At 35.8% G+C, this 19,360-nt stretch overlaps 1 protein-coding gene across 2 annotated transcripts in view; it reads left to right on the forward strand.

Moving 5' to 3' along the window:
- ITGA1 (integrin subunit alpha 1) overlaps positions 1–19,360 on the forward strand; it is a 177,149-nt gene that overhangs the window by 134,119 nt on the left and 23,670 nt on the right. Inside the window, exons 16-23 of one of the 2 annotated variants that reach the window (XR_012413654.1) lie at positions 1,877–2,043; positions 3,487–3,627; positions 5,918–6,028; positions 8,496–8,705; positions 10,799–10,879; positions 12,878–12,954; positions 15,287–15,376; positions 17,116–17,218. Coding sequence is in view for 1 of the 2 variants with exons in the window: in XM_005556876.5 (XP_005556933.1) it covers positions 1,877–2,043; positions 3,487–3,623; positions 5,918–6,028; positions 8,496–8,705; positions 10,799–10,879; positions 12,878–12,954; positions 15,287–15,376; positions 17,116–17,218 (976 nt within the window). In the remaining variant the exon portion in view is untranslated. The remainder of the gene's footprint in view (positions 1–1,876; positions 2,044–3,486; positions 3,628–5,917; positions 6,029–8,495; positions 8,706–10,798; positions 10,880–12,877; positions 12,955–15,286; positions 15,377–17,115; positions 17,219–19,360) is intronic. The other variant, XM_005556876.5, reaches the window with a different exon arrangement.

Genomic DNA, 19,360 nt, shown 5'->3' on the forward strand with positions numbered 1-19,360 from the left:
AATATGTTTTCAGGATTTTTATGCTCCAGTTTTGTTTCAAGGCCTTCTTGCAAAGCTTTGCAAACCTATTTATGGCCTCTCCTGCCCCGAATCAAGGCATTGATGGGCCAAAATGATGGTCATTTCTCTAGCATAGTCCAGGCTCCATTGACAGAAGAATGGACCAAACCAAAAAACTGGGACACGAAGACTAAGATTCACAATGCCTAACAAGAAGTGAGAGTGTATACAAATGACAGGCAATAGGAAGAACATTTGGAAGCAAATAGTGAGGGTCTTGTCATGAGACCTGGACTGACCCCCAAGAAAGATGTGGCTGGGGCAGAGAGGATGTGTGGGGTAGATAATGGTCAAGACAGCTTCATGCCTGGAGAATCCTTATTACTAAACAGGAAACTAGGCATGTTCATTCATTGCTGATGAAAGGGTAAACTGGTTGAAACTCATTAGAAGGTCTTTATCAATAAGTATTTAAAAGCATTCCAATGTTCCTACTTTTTACCAAGGATTTAATTTCCTAAAAATGTAAAGATACAATCTAGAAGTACGATTGAAGATGTCATCACAGCACTGTATGTAATACTACCTTTTAATAATGTTAAATTTACCACTATACTCAGAAACCATTTTCTTAAATTAAGCTAAATATCCAATGAGAGGGGACTGAATGCATAGATTATGGTATGTGCATATGCTGATATAGTCTATTCCCATTAAAAAAAATAACTTCCATTAAAAATCGTATTCTCAGAAAAATGTAAATATTGGAAAGTTGTTCACTGTAATATAATGTTTTAAAAATATGTATGCATACATATGAAGATGTGCTTTTGTACATATATATATGGATGCATGTGTATATGTATATGCACATTTTCTTCTGTAAAGAAAAAACCACCGAGTGTACTAAATGTTAATGGTGGCTATTGCTGAGTGGTAGTATTACAAGTTATTTGTGTTTTCTTTATGCATTTCTATGATGTTTATATTTTCTATGAGTACATTGTTTTAACAGAAAAAAGAAAACCACCGTTTTTTAAAGCAAAAGCATAAGTAGTGACTTCATTATTCACAAGATACGTAGTTACAAGGGGCTAGCTCTGGCCACAAGGCAGAAACCAGGTAAAAATGTGCAATAATTGTTCTAGCTTGGATATAAAACAATGGCCTCAGGATCCATATATTCCCCATGTCTAAGATCTTACTCTGATCTCATTTTGGATTAGTAGACATCATTGGGCGTTAGAGTTAAAACGATTGAGTTTAAAATCCCAGGTTTTTCCTCTTAATAGCTTTTGACCTGGCGTAAAATATTTAACCTTTCAGAGCCCCAGTTATCAAACATAAAACAGAAATGATGTTTCTTATAATTAATCTTAAGAATTCAATGAAATAACATCCATGTCTAGCACACTGCCTCAAATGTTATTTTGCTTTTCCTTCCTAGAAATAGAGGAAGAGCTGAACTCACAAGGACTGACAATATTACAGTCCAGATGAGAGATAGCAGGGGCCTACGAATTACTCAGGGACCTTTATACTTCTTTCAAATTGGGAACAAACTCGTAAATCCCCAAAATATAGTTGATTCTGTGGTTCACCTGGGCACTTGGTTCCATCTCTTTTCCATCACAGGCAAAACTAGATCTTTGGCGTTTGAACCAAAAGCCCCAAATGGTTTCCAAATATAACCTGCATGTCTTAGAACATCAGATATAATCTCTTCTGTCACAAGGATTAATTAAATAAACAGAGTCCTGAGTGCTGTATTATACACGAAGCAGACCCCCTTCCATGCCCTCACTTTGCACACCCAAGCTGATAACATTCATTAAATGTAAAAATGTGTGAGTAATCCCATTGTTTTTGTTTGGAGGTCCCGAGATGTGGCCGTAGTTAAAGTGACCATGAATTTTGAACCAAATAAAGTGAATATTCAAAAGAAAAACTGCCATATGGAGGGAAAGGAAACAGTATGCATAAATGCTACAGTGTGTTTTGATGTGAAATTAAAATCTAAAGAAGACACGATTTATGAAGCTGGTAAGCAAAATAATTATAGCAAGTACTTTTGGGTAGAGGACGATGTATTTGCTCCAGCATGATGAAACCCAGCAGGATATTGCATTTTCCCCACCATGGTGAGCTGCACATCATATTTGCCCCAGTGAATATGTAGAACCTTGAAAAAAAATTCTGCTGCAAAAGGAATAGGTTATGGAACCCAGTCAATTCTGGAGCAAAAATTACATGCTTGTATGCAGCGCCCTCAACACTGCATAGTGTCTGTCTGGCTCTCCTACTTACTATGTACAATCAGAGGCTTAAGAAAAAAAATACCGATTCAGAGGTAGAGTTTAGAAATTGGGTCCCAAATGGGCCCAGTTTTCCTTCCTGTGGGTTTCTGCAAAGAATCTTCTCTCCCGTTTCTTGCCCCCTCCTGGGAAAGACTGGTATTGCAGAGAACCCGAATACTTCACCATTCCCACATTTCTGAGATCCTTTGCTCCACTGAGGTGACCCTAGTTTCTGAGAGTCAGACTTGCTGTGTGTGTGTGTTCTCAGGTGCATCAGGTCAGCCTGTACTTCCTCGTCCTCCCTTTGTTCTCCACTTTCTAAGGCAGGTTTTTAATGATGTTGAAATATGCTCGAATCAAAGCTATAAAGACCATTGACTGCAGAAGAAAAATTTACTCTGTAACCAAATATAAGCAGAATGAGAAAAACCATTAATCCTTAAAATCTGTTTTCCTTGATTTGTTCCATATGTGCATGTATATGCTCTGAAATAGCCTCCTGACTAGAAAGATCAATGAGATATAGGAATATAAAGTAATGACTTTTGTGTTTTATGTGTAACTTTGTTTCAGTCTTACTTAATTTTTGCAAAGTAACTAAGTGATCAAATAAGGATTATTGTAGCCTTCATATAAAGTGTAAGATTTCACTTATTTTCTTTATTGTAGTACGCTTATTTTATTGAAGCTTAATAGTGGCTTGAACATAAGCTGAGATAATATCCTTTTATATAGAAATAGATTAAAATGTATATATTTGTAAACAAGTAACTAATGTATATTTTTGCCTCTATTGAAATATAACATAATCAATATTCTAACAGGGTTCCAGCATTTCTAAAGTTAAAAGGAATATTTTAAGTGAAAATATAATAATTACTGTGGTGGTCTGGAAATTAGATGATAGGTGTGCATGTGTGTATATGTGTGTGTATAAGAATTATAAACAAGAAATGTAGTTAAACACTGAAAGCACAGTGAACTCAGAGAGCAGTTCTATAGAGTTCCTCAAGGTTATCTTTATGACTGCTAATACCATTGTTATTATAGTGTGGATATGCTGAACAATAGAATCTTTTTCGATTGATTGCCGAAGAGATTTTTCTATAATGCTAATTTAATAATCTGTACAATATGAGAATCACTTCAAATAAACATTTCCATCAATTATTTTTTAAAATTTTTGTAGATTTGCAGTACCGTGTCACCCTAGATTCACTAAGGCAAATATCACGAAGTTTTTTCTCTGGAACTCAAGAGAGAAAAGTTCAAAGGAACATCACAGTTCGAAAATCAGAATGCACTAAGCACTCCTTCTACATGTTGGCAAGTAAATCATATATCGTAGCTGCCTTATTCCAAATCAAGAATATAGTAGAGATGTCTTATTTCAAGTCAATCGAATTCTTACTGTTTTATTTCAAAATGCACTTACGATGTCATAAAGGAAATTTTATCTTGTTTGTTCATTTTTATCATAAAATCGCAAGTCTAATTTTCTCATTTCCAGATATTTGTAAAACTATCTCTAGTCTTCCCTGTCTGCGTTGTGACATCCATATAGTATGGAACGGCAGAAAAAAGACACAGTGTTCTAGTGGACAAGAAACCTTACTCGTGTCTTCATTTCTTTCATTCATTCATTTATTCCTTCAACTTGAAAACACTGAATTTCTGTGGGCTTTGTCTGTCAGTTGTGGGTGATAAGTGAATGACTGCTCTGGGGGGCAGACTGCTGGGCTGTACGCTTTCTGGGATTCATGTAACTATATATCTCGCTGTTTGACTTTAGAGCAAAGGGGAAAATTATCTGCTATTTTCTATCATCTGTAGGCTTTGTGCTACTTCGGGTTTTTTTGTTTTGTTTTGGTTTTTGTTGTAATTTTAGTGGATGAGGGAGGTTTGGAAAGCAAACTATTAATCTTGAGAGATGGCTGGTAAGCCAGTGTGAACCATTTAAAATGTGTTTTGTTGGGACATTGTGTAGATGGGGAATGTTCCCAACAGAGGGCAGGAGTTTCCTCAACATTTTCTTAAAGTGTACATGAGAGTGATAAAATTAAGAAGCAGCATGAAGGTAATGAGGAAACTGATTTTAGTAACTGACATTAAGACTTAGAGACTTGATGGTGAACTTGGAGCTTTAAAGGAACCAGGCCAATTTTCCCACTTCTGACTTATTTCTGTATTACTGATATATTCATAGTCTGTTTTCTGAAAATTGTAGTTAGGGGCAGGGGAGTGACAGAAAATGTGCATCCTTTTGTGCCACATTTGTTCTTCCTCAGTGATTTTCATGTTGATACGCTTCATGATACTTATCATGAAGCTTATTCTGTCAGCACCGGATCAATCTATTATTTGATAAAGTAACACTGGAGTTGCCCCTCCTATTTAGTTCACCAGAACTGAACACTTAGGAATTCGAATGTGGATAAAATTTGAAGGGGTATGAAACCAGATATGGCATTGCCTCCAACCTGCTAAAAATCATCTCAGTCTATGTTTGTCCACAAATTCAGTGTCTAAGCTCTGTCTAGGCACTGGTGTTTAAAGGACTGAAATGTTTTCAACATTTCCAAAATTGTTTTGGAGTTTGGAATAAGCGCTTTGAAATTTGTTCTGGAGTCAGCCAGTGTCGAATTTGTATCCCAAATGTTCCACATTCTGAGAGACTTTGGCAAAGTTGTTGGTTCTCTTAGAGGCTCAGTCTTTCATCTATAAAATAAGGACAATAATAGTTACTCATCTTAGAGGACTGTTGAAATAATTTGCAATAATGTATATAAAGCTCATAATTTTGAATACTACAAATGATTATTGTTATTGGTGGCATGTTAATAATATTAATCATATTCACATCCTTTCCAAAAAATTTTACATTATAAAAGTCTTGGCTGGGCGCAGTGGCTCACGCCTGTAATCCCAGCACTTTGGGAGGCCGAGGTGAGTGGATCACCTGAAGTCAGGAGTTCGAGACCAGCCTGGCCAACATGGTGAAACTCCATCTATACTAAAAACACAAAAATTAGCTGGGTGTGGTGGCGCATGCCTGTAATCCCAGCTACTCGGGAGGCTGAGGCAGGAGAATCACTCGAACCTGGAAAGTGGAGGTTGCAGTGAGCTGAGACTGCGCCACTGTACTCCAGCCTGGGTGACAGAGAGAGACTCTGTCTCAAAAAAAAAAAAAAAAAAAAAAAAAAAAACTTATAGCTCTAGGTACATATTATATTAATGAAATGTAACTCATTTTATAGAATGTTTGCCCTTCTGAAGGTAGGAAATGTTCCCAGAAGCATTACATAATGATCTTTGGCTTGAGGTCTCAAGAAAAACTACACTGTGATGTAGGTAGCTCATATGTTGACACAACAAGGCCCTCTGAGGAGCTGAAAGTGAGTCAACAGGTCATACTCTGAAACCTCCACATTTTCCTATGCCCCTTGTCAGAATGCCAATCCCTCTCCAGGAAAGTAAAAGCCTGATGAAATCTTATGTCAGATTAGATGCACAAAAATGTTGCAGTAAGCCTGACTCTTGGGGACATAATAAGGAGGCATAACAAGATCAGAACACCTGGTAAATATGATACCAATGATATATTGTGTTTCACCCTCTAGGACAAGCATGACTTTCAGGACTCTGTGAGAATAACGTTGGACTTTAATCTTACCGATCCAGAAAATGGGCCTGTTCTTGATGATTCTCTACCGAACTCAGTACATGAATATGTAGGTCGGATTTCTTTAAAATGCAAAATACCAACTTGTGAATATTTTAGTGTCACTAGTAAACTGTGTTTTTTCACTACTCTGCATTGGTCACAAAGAAAGAACAACCAACTGGAAGAAAGAAAAAAAAGGCAAGCAGGTTTTATTCCTGGTCAGGAATGGAGAAAGCGTGAGCTCTTGCTCTAAAGACCTCCTTCTCCTCAAGCTGTGAAAACCTGGGGAATTTTAAGGAGTTAGATGTGGGGCAGGGAGGTATACGTAAGCATGTCCAGAGAGAAACTCCAGATGTACAAGTACAGATCATAAACATGCTTCCTTATACAACATATGTTCAAGAAATTGTGGCCATTTTCTTCTATGGCAGGGACTTTAGCCCTATAATGACATGTTAATGATCTAAAGGTAAAAAGGGGTTGCTGGTTCTTGTTTGCTCCATTTTCTCAATGGCTTTATCTTCCTCTGGTAATTGGCAAAATGTCCTGAAGCTCCCAGGCCATCTGGAGTTGTTTTTCAGAAAGCTTACCTACCGATAAATACAACAGAAAAAAAAAAAAAAAACTGCTTAAAAAAAATGCACTTTCTCAACTATCTACTGTGTAACAAAATAATGAACTTTCTCAAAATAATGAACAAAATAATGAACTTTCTACTGTGTAACAAAATAATGAACAATATCTGCTGTTTAAGAAAATAATGAACTTTCTCAGCCATATCTCCAGGTTTGCCCTGGTAACATTAGGAAAATCTTGAAACCCATGCACACATAACCCTAAATCAATTTGAAGTGTTTTAAAAAAGAATTAGACTTTTCTAGACTTTTCCCAATCCTTCTAATTTCCTATTGTTGGAGTTTAAGAAAACTAATAAATGACACTCATTTTCACCTCGCTTGAATTTAGGACCAATGGAAAGAAATCTCCCCTGTTATTCTAATTAGCACTGGATTGCAGTGTATGGTTTAGGTATAAAGATAGTCGTCACACTGAAGCGTTGACTTAGACCACGGATAACCACCTACATCATCAGCAGTGCTGATCCATCTCTGTCCTTCTTCATGGAGCCCACCTTGTAAAACTTGTCAGATGGAGTAGAGCCAAATGTGGGCTTCCTGTGGGTACACAGCTGCTCTGAGAATAGAAACGAGAGAAGGGGACTGAGTTGTGTTCACTTAGTTCCTGTTCCCAAAGTTAGAGTCCATGTGCCACCCCTGAGAGTGAGTGAGGGGAGAGAAGAGGGAGGGTGTCACTAGCGTGGCTCCAGTGGAGGAGACATTAGGGATGGGGAATTCTTTTTCCCCATACACCTCTCTTCCACTCTCTCTTCCTTCCTACCAGATATATTGATTATCTTATACACACCAGGCATTGGAACTTACCGTCTAACACTGGAAACAGGTATTAAGTAGTAATTAGAGCGTATGCTATGGAGGAGGATTTCAGAGCTCTACGGGAACTTCCACCTAGGCTGGGAAGTCAGGAGAGCCCTCCTGCAGTTGTGCCATTTCAGTGGAGCCCTGAAGGATAGGGCGATTTCCACCCTATTTAGGGGAGTTTGGGGAGCAGAGGGGATGCTAAGTGTGAAAGTCCTGAGCATGAAGGGAACAACGACACTCGCTAGTGTGACTGACACTAAAGAGCAAGAAAGGAGGGGATGTGAGGTGCGGCTGGAGGTAAAGGCAGGGGCCATGTCATTCGGGACTTGGTGCCGCTGCACAAATTCTAAACTTTTGAAAGAGCAGCGCGGTGTTTTGAAGCTTTTTATTTGGTTCAGTCATGGGACAGGATGCAGCAGAGTGAAGAGTGGTTGGAGGGAAACAGGTGGATGTGGGAGCCCAGTGGGAAGCTATTACTTTAGTTCGGGGAGGAAATGAGAATTCTTGGGCGAGAGATGGTGGTGGGAATGCAAAAGCAAGAAAGGATTGGAGAGAGATTTAGAAGAGGAGTAGAATGGACAGGGCTTGGTGAGTTACATATGGTGGTGGTGGAGAGGCTGTCAATGAAGAAGAATCAAGCAAAACTCCTAGATTTGTGGCTTGACCATTTTCCACCCTCTCAACTGAGCTTTATGACATTCCTAAGTATTTGATTGATTTTAAGAGAAAAATCTCATAATTAGAGTGAATAGATTTAGATCTTGCAGTACTTGCCTTTGTATTTCAAAACTGCCCTTCCCTGGCAGACAAAAGCCAGTACAAAGCACCCATGAAAATTGTTCATTCTTAAAAGGATTAGCACGATTTACATTCATAAGTAAATGTTTCTTCTTCTTTTTTTATAGAATAAAAAAAAAGTTTATTCTATAATTATAGGGATAATTATAAAATCCCTTAAGATTTTTGCAGGGAAATTTTCTTTATGAGTTGCTTAACTTACTTTGGCTGTATGCCATTTTTGTTACACAAATTGATGGGTAATTTTCAATAATGCGTAGCGAAATTTTGAAAAATTCTTTCCTGTCATCATTTCAGATTCCTTTTGCCAAAGATTGTGGAAACAAGGAAAAATGTATCTCGGACCTCAGCCTGCATGTCGCCACCACAGAAAAGGACCTGCTAATTGTCCGGTCCCAGAATGATAAGTTCAATGTTAGCCTCACAGTCAAAAATACAAAGGACAGTGCCTACAATACCAGGACAATAGTGCATTATTCTCCAAATCTAGTTTTTTCAGGAATTGAGGTAAACTTTTAGTTTTTCATTTATTTATTCTCTTAACAGTCATTTACCGAGCCTACTTTTCATGCTACTGAGATAATTGCTTTTATTAGATTGATTTTAAAAGAATAGAAGGAATTTTTTACATTAGTCCTCACCAATGGTGAAAGTATTAAGCTTTTTAAAAAAGTTTTATTTATTCAAATATGTATGTCTTTTCTTAGATTCTGTATGAGGAAAGGATAGCTCATGTATAAAAATTGTATGTTTTACAAAATCCTGAAACCACTGAAACTGAAACGGAGTCAAGGAAAACAACAACAGTCAAAGCCAAAACAGTTTACCAGAGGTACAGAGAGTTTCCTCTGTGTTGAGCAAAACAATTTTACCTGCAGGAAAATCAAGATGTCATATATCCCTTTCTATGCAAAGTCCTTACTTTGGCAAGATACTTGTATTAAATAACTGTGTCTTATTGATTCGTAACAGAAGTTTCTTTTGTTATGTTGGCAAAAAAACTATATTAATCTGTGTAAGATGCTATATCAGAGGTAATCAGCGTTTCCAAATTTGAACTTTGCTTTTAATTCTGATCTCCAAATGAATCCCACTGAGTTAAAATTTTGTGTATATTTATATTAATTAATATTACATACAATTTATATTAAAAACAATGCACTTATTAATATTATATGTAGTATTAAAACACTATTGTCTACTTTCTGTAAACTCAGATTTCACGGACATTTCTCTCTATCTATTAGGATGTCACTTAGAGACATGATGACTAAGACAAACCTAAAAATAATGTCCTATATTACTATACTTTGGATTCAATTAAGAATATTAATTATAGGCTGGGCACAGTGGCTCATGCCTGTAATCCCAGCACTTTGGGAGACTGAGGCGGGCGGATCATGAAGTCAGGAGATTGAGACCTTCCAGGCTAACACGGTGAAACCCCGTCTCTACTAAAAATACAAAAAATTAGCAAGGCATGGTGGCATGCACCTGTAGTCCCAGCTACTTGGGAGGCTGAGGCAGGAGAATTGCTCGAACCTGGGAGGCGGAGGTTTCAGTGAGCCGAGATCACTCCACTGCACTCCAGCCTGGGTGACAGAGAGAGAACAAGACTCTGTCTCAAAAAATAATAATAATTATTAAAATTATAAATATAGATGTACAAAGTAATCTTGGGGAAAATATTACCACAAATTTATTCTCTATTAAAAACTATTGCCTATATCCTCCTCAGCTGATTTAATGGCCTGGCAGAGAGACATAGCTAAAAATCTGACAGTGCATCTTTTCTGTGTATATTAACAATAACAACGGTAATAACGATGGCAACCATTTATTGAGTCACATCATGTTTTAGGCCCTGTTCTAAGGGTTTCACTTATTTAATTTTCACTAATTATTTTGTAAGTAGGTATGACTGTACTGCAGAGAAGCGAAGCTAAAACCTTTTTTTCCTGTTTTAACATTCTTGTAATTGCATTTTACAATTGATAACATGTTTATTTACCTGGCAGTGTTATTTTTCCTTCTTATGGGTATGTAAAAATAATGGCATATCTCATGTTCAATGGCATTTTAAATTGCACAAAATAGAGTATATGACTAAACCACTTGAACGAAAATCAGTCCGAGAGAGGTGAGGAATCTTAACAAGGATAAAGCTAACAGTTGTGCAGTCAGGGTTTAAATTCTGGTGGTCATGGGTCAGAGCCTATGCTCTTATCCACTGCACTAAACTCCTCCAATGACTGACATTCAATGAAGGCTGCTCTGTGCCAGTCTTGGCTGTGTGGATTATTTTATGCGGCCACCGCAATCACCCTGTGAGGGGGTGCTATTAGTACTTCCATTTTAAAACTGAAGATGTAGGCAGGATTGTGAGATATGCTTTGTCTTTCAGGCACCCACAAGTGGTGTTTTAGGATTTCCATGAGTGTAGAACAGCTGGTCCCAGAATTCTGTTCCTCTTCCAGCTAAATCAAGACAAAAATACTGGCAAGGCAGTCACCAAGACACATCTGGGAAAATTCTGAAAGAACACGTTTCAGTATTTCAGCTGCTTGTCCGCTCTGATTCTGTTTACTTTCTCTTCCTAGGCTATCCAAAAAGACAGTTGTGAATCCAATCATAATATCACATGTAAAGTTGGATATCCCTTCCTGAGAAAAGGAGAGATGGTGAGCAGGTTATACAAAATACATGTGGAAATTGAATATGAAAAGTAGTATGTGCAAAGACAAACATATAAATCCTTCCAATGGTAGTTTAGGATAATACAGATGAAAAATGTTCAGTTCAAAATTGTGACAGATTGGAATATGCTATGGTCAGAATGTTTGTGCCCCAACAAAATTCGTATGTTAATACTTAATCCCCAATGTGATAGTAGTAAAAGATGAGGCCTTTAGGAAGTCATTAGGTCCAGAGGGTGGAGCTCTCATAAGGGATTAGTGCCCTCATCAGAGAGGCTTGAGGGAGACTGCTCATCCCTTCTACCATGCGAGAACACATAGCAGGTACCATCTATGAGAACTGGGTGTTTCCAGACACTGAATCTGTTGGTGCCTTGATCTTGGACTTCCCAACCCTCAGAACTGTGAGCAAAATATTTCTGTTATTTATAAATTGCCTGGTGTAAGGTATTTTGTACAAGGTATAAGGTACACAATACGTTATACCAGGCAATTTATAAATAACAGAAACATATTGTAACAACCTTGTAACACTTCTCACACAGGCAAACTCAAACACCAAGACAAGATTTAAAGTTTATACTATGTAATATATCTAATTTATATTAGATAACATATCTCATAAAATGGAGCTGGGAGATTCTGTTATTGGAGTCTCCTAGGTAGTAGGTGTTTCTGGCCTTCAAGAAAAAGAATGCTTCAAATAGATTGGTGTAGAACTTAATTCAGAAATTCTCCTTCCATCTCTCTCTTTTTAAAAACCAATTGCCTTATTGAGATATAATTCATGTAGCATAGAGTTCACTCATTCAAAGTGTGTATTTCATTGGATTTTAGTACATTCACCAAATTATAAATTGTACAGTCATTATGACAATTGAGTTTAGAACATTTTCACACACCACAAAGAAACCACATATGCATTGGCAGTCACTCTGATTTTCCTCAACAGCCTTTCTCCCAATCCCAGGCAACCACTAATCTACTTTCTTTTTCTATGGAATGAATTTAGTTTCCAAATATTAATTGACTTTTATTTGCAGTTCTAGAATCAGGCAACACCTTATTCTGTAAAATAAAATGAGTGATGGAAGAGCTGAGGAGAGGATGTTGGCTTTACAGACAGAAAAGGTCTAAAGAAAGCAGAAACAGAACGAAAAGTTGATTGGTCATTTCAAAGTTATTTTCCTTGTAAAAGTGAAAGTAGAGGGGATTTTCTTATCATGCTGTCTGAAACTGGCTTGACTGGGGATTTGGTGATTATCTCTCACTTTCCTCATCTCTCAAAAATTCAGACAAGTGATTCAATTTCGGCTTTATGGTGTGGAACTTAAGCATTATTTAGTCTGTTGGGCCTAGAGCAAGAGCTCAGTCCAAACCAGTGACCTTCTATACATTTTATTTAACATGTTTCTTAGTCTATTCTGGCTGCTATAACTAAATACTATAAACTGAGTAGCTTATAAACCAGAAGTTTATTTCTCACAGTTCTGGAAGCTGGGAAGTCCAAGGTAAATGCACTGATAGATCCAGTGTCTGGTGAGGGCCCATTTCATGCTTCATAGAAGACGTCTTTTCAATGCATCCTCAGATAGCAGAAGCAGGGAGGCAGCTTCCTGAGTCCCCTGTTACAAGGTACTCATCCCACTCATGCAGGCTCTGCCCTTATGATCTCATCAGCTGCCCAAAGGCCCCATCACCTAATATCATCACATTGGTGTTTAGGTTTCAACACATGAATTTTGAGGGGAAACATTCACATCATAGCAATATGTAAAACATGGTACACATTCACATTGAAAAGAATGTGTATATTATATATTATTCTATTTTTGAGATACAATAAGGTTTCATTTTGTAAGACAATGTTTCTCAAATAACTTCATAATTTGAGTTTAGGTAATGTCATTTGTGGAAATTGAATATTTTAGTCAAAGTAAACAATTTCTTATCTGTTACTAAAGACTTATTTTTATTTTATAGGTAACCTTCAAAATATTGTTTCAGTTTAACACATCCTATCTCATGGAAAATGTGACCATTTATTTAAATGCAACAAGGTGGGTTTACATGTGTATAAATATAAGTATATGAATGTATATCGCTGCTTCTGTGTATTTTGAATATTTTGTTCTATAAACTCACTGACAGTTTCTTCCAGGTTGTAGGAGATCAGTAGAAGTGGAAGGCAATTAACCACTTTGCTTCACAAAAACACCCTTATGAATGATTAGTAAAATAAAGAAATTTTCATTTAATAGAAATGATTCACCTAACTAGATTAAATCAATGAGCTATAGAAGATACCATAATCACATATCATTTATATCTGCCAACTTGCATTTAAATTCATAAAAAATTTACTGATAATTTAAAAACTTTCACTGACTGCCCATCGAGGTCAAATGAATCATTAGATGGACTTAAAGTTTTGTGATATCCTTTTGTAATTTAATATACTTTATTCAAATCAGTCAGAACTTCTGAAAGGTATCATAGAACACACAGAATAACAACAGCAAAGGCCCAATAAGGAAAGTGAAATAGTGGTCTTTCTTCCAATTGTATTTATCCACTGACCTGTCTCCAGTGAGATAGTGTCTTTTACTGTTTTATTCACAGTGACTAGCATTGTGCCTGCCATATTATAATCACTACATAGATGTAGACTAAATGAATAAATTGGAGAAATGAATTAATGGATTAATTAATTCTGTACATTAAGTCAACTCAACAAACTTTTATTTGACAACTATTATGCACAAGATATTGAATCGGTCACTGATACTGAATTAGTCACTGTAAGGAATATAAAAATTACATAAGGTAAGTATTACAGTAGGAGGTTGAGACTAGCATAAAATTATTGTAACCTGGGATAGAATAAAAACAATCCATTATAGAGATATAAAGCTGTGTCAGAAAATTACTGGAAGCTGAAATAATTTCTACTTGGCAATGGGAACCCAAGAAAGCTTTATCAAGGAAATTATAATTGAGAAAGACGTTGAAGGGTAGACAGCCTTTCACAGAGAGGTCAGTGAATAGCACTAGGTGGAGCATTTCAGGCAAAATATACAGCTTAATTAAAAAGGTTATCAATTTTCCCTGAAACATAAAGAATACATAAAGTAGCAATGGAAATAAGCAGGAAGTGTGCATTCTATCATATTACGCTAGGCACTGAATGTCAGTCAAGGTATTATTTCTGAATTGAACAGACCATGAAAAGCCAGTAAAGTTTCTGAGAGGTAAAGTCATCTGTACAGAGCTGCTGCTCATGGAGACTGATTTAGGAAGGCTCTGTGTGGAATGGGTGAGAGAAAAGGGGACCATTCACGCTAAGAGCTGAGTCACACAAATACCTATAATCCAAGGCAGCATGCTAGCTTTCTCTGTCCTGCTGCTTCTGAGCCACTTTACACATTTGGGAATAACCAGAGTCATTAAAAAGTACTCTTATGCCCATTCTGTGAGACAATATGTTAGGTGCTTGGTCAGTTGGTGGAGGGGTATGTGTGATAGTAATAATGAAAGCTAACACTGAAGATTTCCTATGTCCTAAGCACAGTCTTAAGCACTTTATACTTATTACTCATTTAATCATCATGTATTACTCATTTAATATCCCATTTTATAGATGAAGAAACCAAGGCAAACACAGATGAGTAATTTGACCAACATATATCAGTGTCCAAGAACAATCCCATTCTCTGGCCCCGGAGCCAGTGTTCATTACTCATTGTATCATTTGTATGTGCTTTCTAATATGAAGAAGTATGTATATGTGTGTATACACATATATACATGTGTTTACATAATATGTAATTAAAGTGATAACCAAAATCAAAGGAATAAATCAGTGCTTAACAAATAATATGATCATCAAGTACTTAGTATAGAAAGACTATTAAAGAAGAAAACGAAAGATTTTAGATTTACTCTCAGCTGTGTGACCCTAATCACTTATCTTTGCTAAGTCCTCATCTGTGATAAATAAGAATCACCTGGGGGTAGATATGTGGTTAAAAACAGAAATTCCTGGGCCCCAAGTTGGAACCACTACATCCACATTTCTAAGGGAAGCCCAGTTATCTCTGTATTTTAACAATTAAACCCAGGGATTCTCATCATTATAGTCATAAAATTTTGAAAAACGTAAGTCAGTGTGATTGTCAACTCTAGTTGCACATCAGAATCAACTTGGGAACGTTCAACCATGCCAATCATTTCTGATCTCCTTCTTCACCCCAATTTAAAAAATAATTAAAAATTATACTCTTAGATGCTTTTATTTAGTTGCCAGGACAAGCTTCTCTTTCAAACACTTAGAAATATCTCTAAATAGTCAAGATTTTAATGGTTTGTCTGAATGTGCTGTGTATTTTCTAGCGACAGTGAAGAACCTCCTGAAACCCTTTCTGATAATGTAGTAAACATTTCTATTCCGGTAAAATATGAAGTTGGACTACAGTTTTACAGGTAAGAGAAAACTGCATTTTTATGTTGATGCCTTTCTATTAACCCAGTGGTTCTGAAAGTGTGGTCCCTGGCTGGCCAAGGGCATCAGCATCTTCTGGAAACTTGTTAGGCAAATTCTCTGGCCCCACCCGAAACCTACCGAATCAGAAACTCAGAGGACGGGGTTAAACAAGCCTTCCAGGTAATTCTCATGCATCCTAATGCATAACCCAAAATGTTAGGTGTTAGTGATTCCAGATTGCATTCGCTGTCCAGCATTAACTCCTGAATGCAAGTTGAAGACCCAAAAATCCTACACAAAACACAATATTTTCTTAGAGGCCACCAGCATATTTCTTGGTCATTGTTCTCATCCTGTGGAAGCTGATCAGTCTTCTCAATCTGGACACACAAGATTAAAGCATTTCTCATTGATAAGAACTGTTTATTTCTTCCACCATTCATAAACCATTCTTTCTCTTAAGAACTTCTTATCTATCCAAACACAAACCATGTTAACAAACTTTCTCTCTATAATTTTCCCTGCTTAAGCAGAATTCCAAGCTTTTGCTAAATAAACATGTGCAATGTATATATAAAGTATAAGAATCATTGGCAAGTTGGTTTATTCTAAAAGTCTTATCATTTTATTAATTTTTTAAAAATGGTGGCTAACATTTATTGAGCCTTTGTGTTCTGTCTTATCTGATCCTTATGATAATGCTATGGTTCAAATACAACTACTATCTCCATTTTCCAGTTGAAGAATTTGAGGTTCAGAGAGGCTAATTTACCCAAGGTTATATATTCAGGAAGTGTTAGTTTAAACCATTTCACATGCTTTTTTTTTTTTTTTCTTTTAATTTGAAAACTATTTTAAATTGACACATAATAATTGTACATACTTATAAGGTGCTTGGAGATGTTGTGATGCACGTAATTTATAGCAATTAAATAGGGTAATTAGAACATGCATCGTCTCAAACATTTATCTTTTTTTGCATTGGGAACATTCAATATCTTCCTTCTGGCTTCATTTATTATCTATGGCACTCTCTCTGTACTAACTGGAGACTACAAAAATGGCATGATTATAGGATATACATATAGATTGTGCTAATATTTCTCAGCCTTTAAATTCTGTTGGCTGTTTTCTATTTTTCTGTATGCACTTCTATTGATGCACTGACTTTTCCCCAAGAGTTTTCCATTTACTTAAAATCAAATTTTGGCGAACACTTAAAAATATGTTTGTCTTCCCTTGACTGAAGTGCGGCTTAAAAACATGCTATTTTACTCTACCAAGTTCATCCAAAGAAGATGGTGACTGTGTGGAGAAGATTAAACTTTTAAGTTTAGCAGTAAATATAGGACTTTAAATTATGAAATGGCAAAAATTTTAAATCTATTTATAATTCAGCATTACATTTTAACTTCATTTTTCAATAGGTATAAATGGTATTAGTGAATTTATGGAAATTTTTCACTTGTTAACAATGAAATTTTAACTTTTAAAACTCATATTCTAGCATTTTGGGGACAAATAAGCATCAGTGACTATTGAACTAAATTATATAATCCTTTTCACTCTCCTCAAAGATTTAATTTTAGCTTTCAAGGTAAATGAATTCCCCTGTGATTTGAAATCCCTACAAATATTTTTGTGGAATTACATGATATGGAGAAAGAAAATAATGAGGCCAAATAAAAGTTAAACTTTATTATGTTTTATTTTTCTTCTTCTAATTAATTCTTTTAAGCTCTGCAAGTGAATACCACATTTCAATTGCTGCCAATGAGACAGTCCCTGAAGTTATTAATTCTACGGAGGACATTGGAAATGAAATTAATATCTTCTACCTGGTAAGAAATTACCTCTAAAATAGTATTCTAATGGAATTATTTGTAAATATATAAATTAAAGTATTAACAGATGCATAAAAACATGTTCCTTCAATGTTTAGTCTCTATATTCCAGCATATTCTCTTTATAATTTCATAAATATAAATATAAGCATATTATATATAATTATAATTTTCCATTTATGTTTTTCTTTGTAATTCCACTGAATGTTTAAATTTGTGATAATTATATTTTCAAATCAATTTAGAGATCTAAGTCTCTAATTTCCTCAAAATGACATACCATTAGAATGGCTTTCTAGAAAAAAATATAAACTATGGAACTAGATAGTAGCTACCAATAAACCTGTAGACTTTACTTGCATTATTTTCCCAGTTTGACTGAAAAAAGTACGTTTTCATTAATTATGACTATATCAGAAATTTGTTATCACAATTGTCTTGGCAAATTTTTTTACGCAACAAATAAATATGTATCATGTTCTCCTTATTGTTGCCTTTCACATGCATTGTACTATCAATCACTCATGTTGGTACTACCACCTCCTTAAGTGATGCTTTCTATTACATTTATTTTTCCTTTTAAATCCTTCATAACAAACTCTTCCTAACCACTATGGCAAACAATCATGGAATTTTATTTTAGGTAATGGCTAGTTACTGACACAGACTCAAGTTAAAATTACTCAAGGAAAAAAGAGAACACAATTCAAATAATGGATTAAATATGTATTCAAAAATATGAGATAATGCAACAAAATTATAAATGAAAATAGCCTCAATCCCTTTGGGAATTGCCAACCCCCAAAAAAAAGTTATCTCACAAAATATAAATAAACACATACTCCCAAGATTAATTTCATTTTTTAAAATTTGTACTCTTTGCTAGAATTCCTACGACAAGATATACCCTGGAAATTGGCATAAATGCCAATCACTCTACTGGATTCTAGGATAGATTTTTGGAATTCAGGCTATCAGATTTCTCCAGCCCCATTCACTTTCCCTGAACTAGAAAATTCAGCAAAAAAAGAAAGAAAACAAAAAGACTTTGTTGTAGATCTTTATATATTGTAACTTATTAGGGTCCAGATTTGAAATAGGTGCTCTCTGTTATTAAAGTGTTGATATGAATTACATTGCTAGGAATCTTCCTGATCACAAAACTATGTGTGTATCTCTGATTATTTTGCTGAAGTAAATTCTAGAATTGGAATAACGGAGTTTTTTAAAAAGACCTTTTTTTAAGATGAAACTCAGTAAGTTTACTGCTAGAAATTTTCCCTAGGAAATTTTTGGTGATAGAAACAAAGATTTCAGGGATGTTCTTAACAATGTTATTTATAATAGTTTAAAAACTAATTATATGGGCACAATCTAAACACTTAACACAATGAAATTACTTAAATAAATTATCATATATTTAGTGAAGAGATTATCATATATTCAATGGAGAGACTTTATGTAATTTTTTTTTCTTTTTTTTTTTCATTATACTTTAAGTCCTAGGGTACATGTGCACAAGGTGCAGGTTTATTACATATGTATACATGTGCCATATTGGTGTGCTGCACCCATTAACTCGTCATTTACATTAGGTATATCTCCTAATGCTATCCCTCCCCCTTCCCCCTCCCCACAATAGGCCCTGGTGTGTGATGTTCCCCTTCCTGTGTCCAAGTGATCTCATTGTTCAATTCCCACCTATCAGTGAGAACATGCGGTGTTTGGTTTTCTGTTCTTGCGATAGTTTGCTGAGAATGATGGTTTCCAACTGCATCCAAGTCCCTACAAAGGACATGAACTCATCCTTTTTTATGGCTGCGTAGTATTCCATGGTATACATGTGCCACATTTTCTTAATCCAGTCTGTCACTGATGGACATTTGGGTTGATTCCAAGTTCTTGCTATTGTGAATAGTGCCACAATAAACATACGTGTGCATGTGTCTTTATAGCAGCATGACTTATAATCCTTTGGGTATGTCCCCAGTAATGGGATGGCTGGGTCAAATGGTATTTCTAGTTCTAGATCCTTGAGGAATCGCCACACTGTTTTCCACAATGGTTGAACTAGTTTACAGTCCCACCAACTACTTTATGTAATATTTTAGAAGGCACATTTTGGTGTAAGAGACCATA

This window comes from Macaca fascicularis, chromosome 6, assembly GCF_037993035.2.
Source record: "Macaca fascicularis isolate 582-1 chromosome 6, T2T-MFA8v1.1".
NCBI classification, from domain to species: Eukaryota; Metazoa; Chordata; class Mammalia; order Primates; family Cercopithecidae; genus Macaca; species Macaca fascicularis.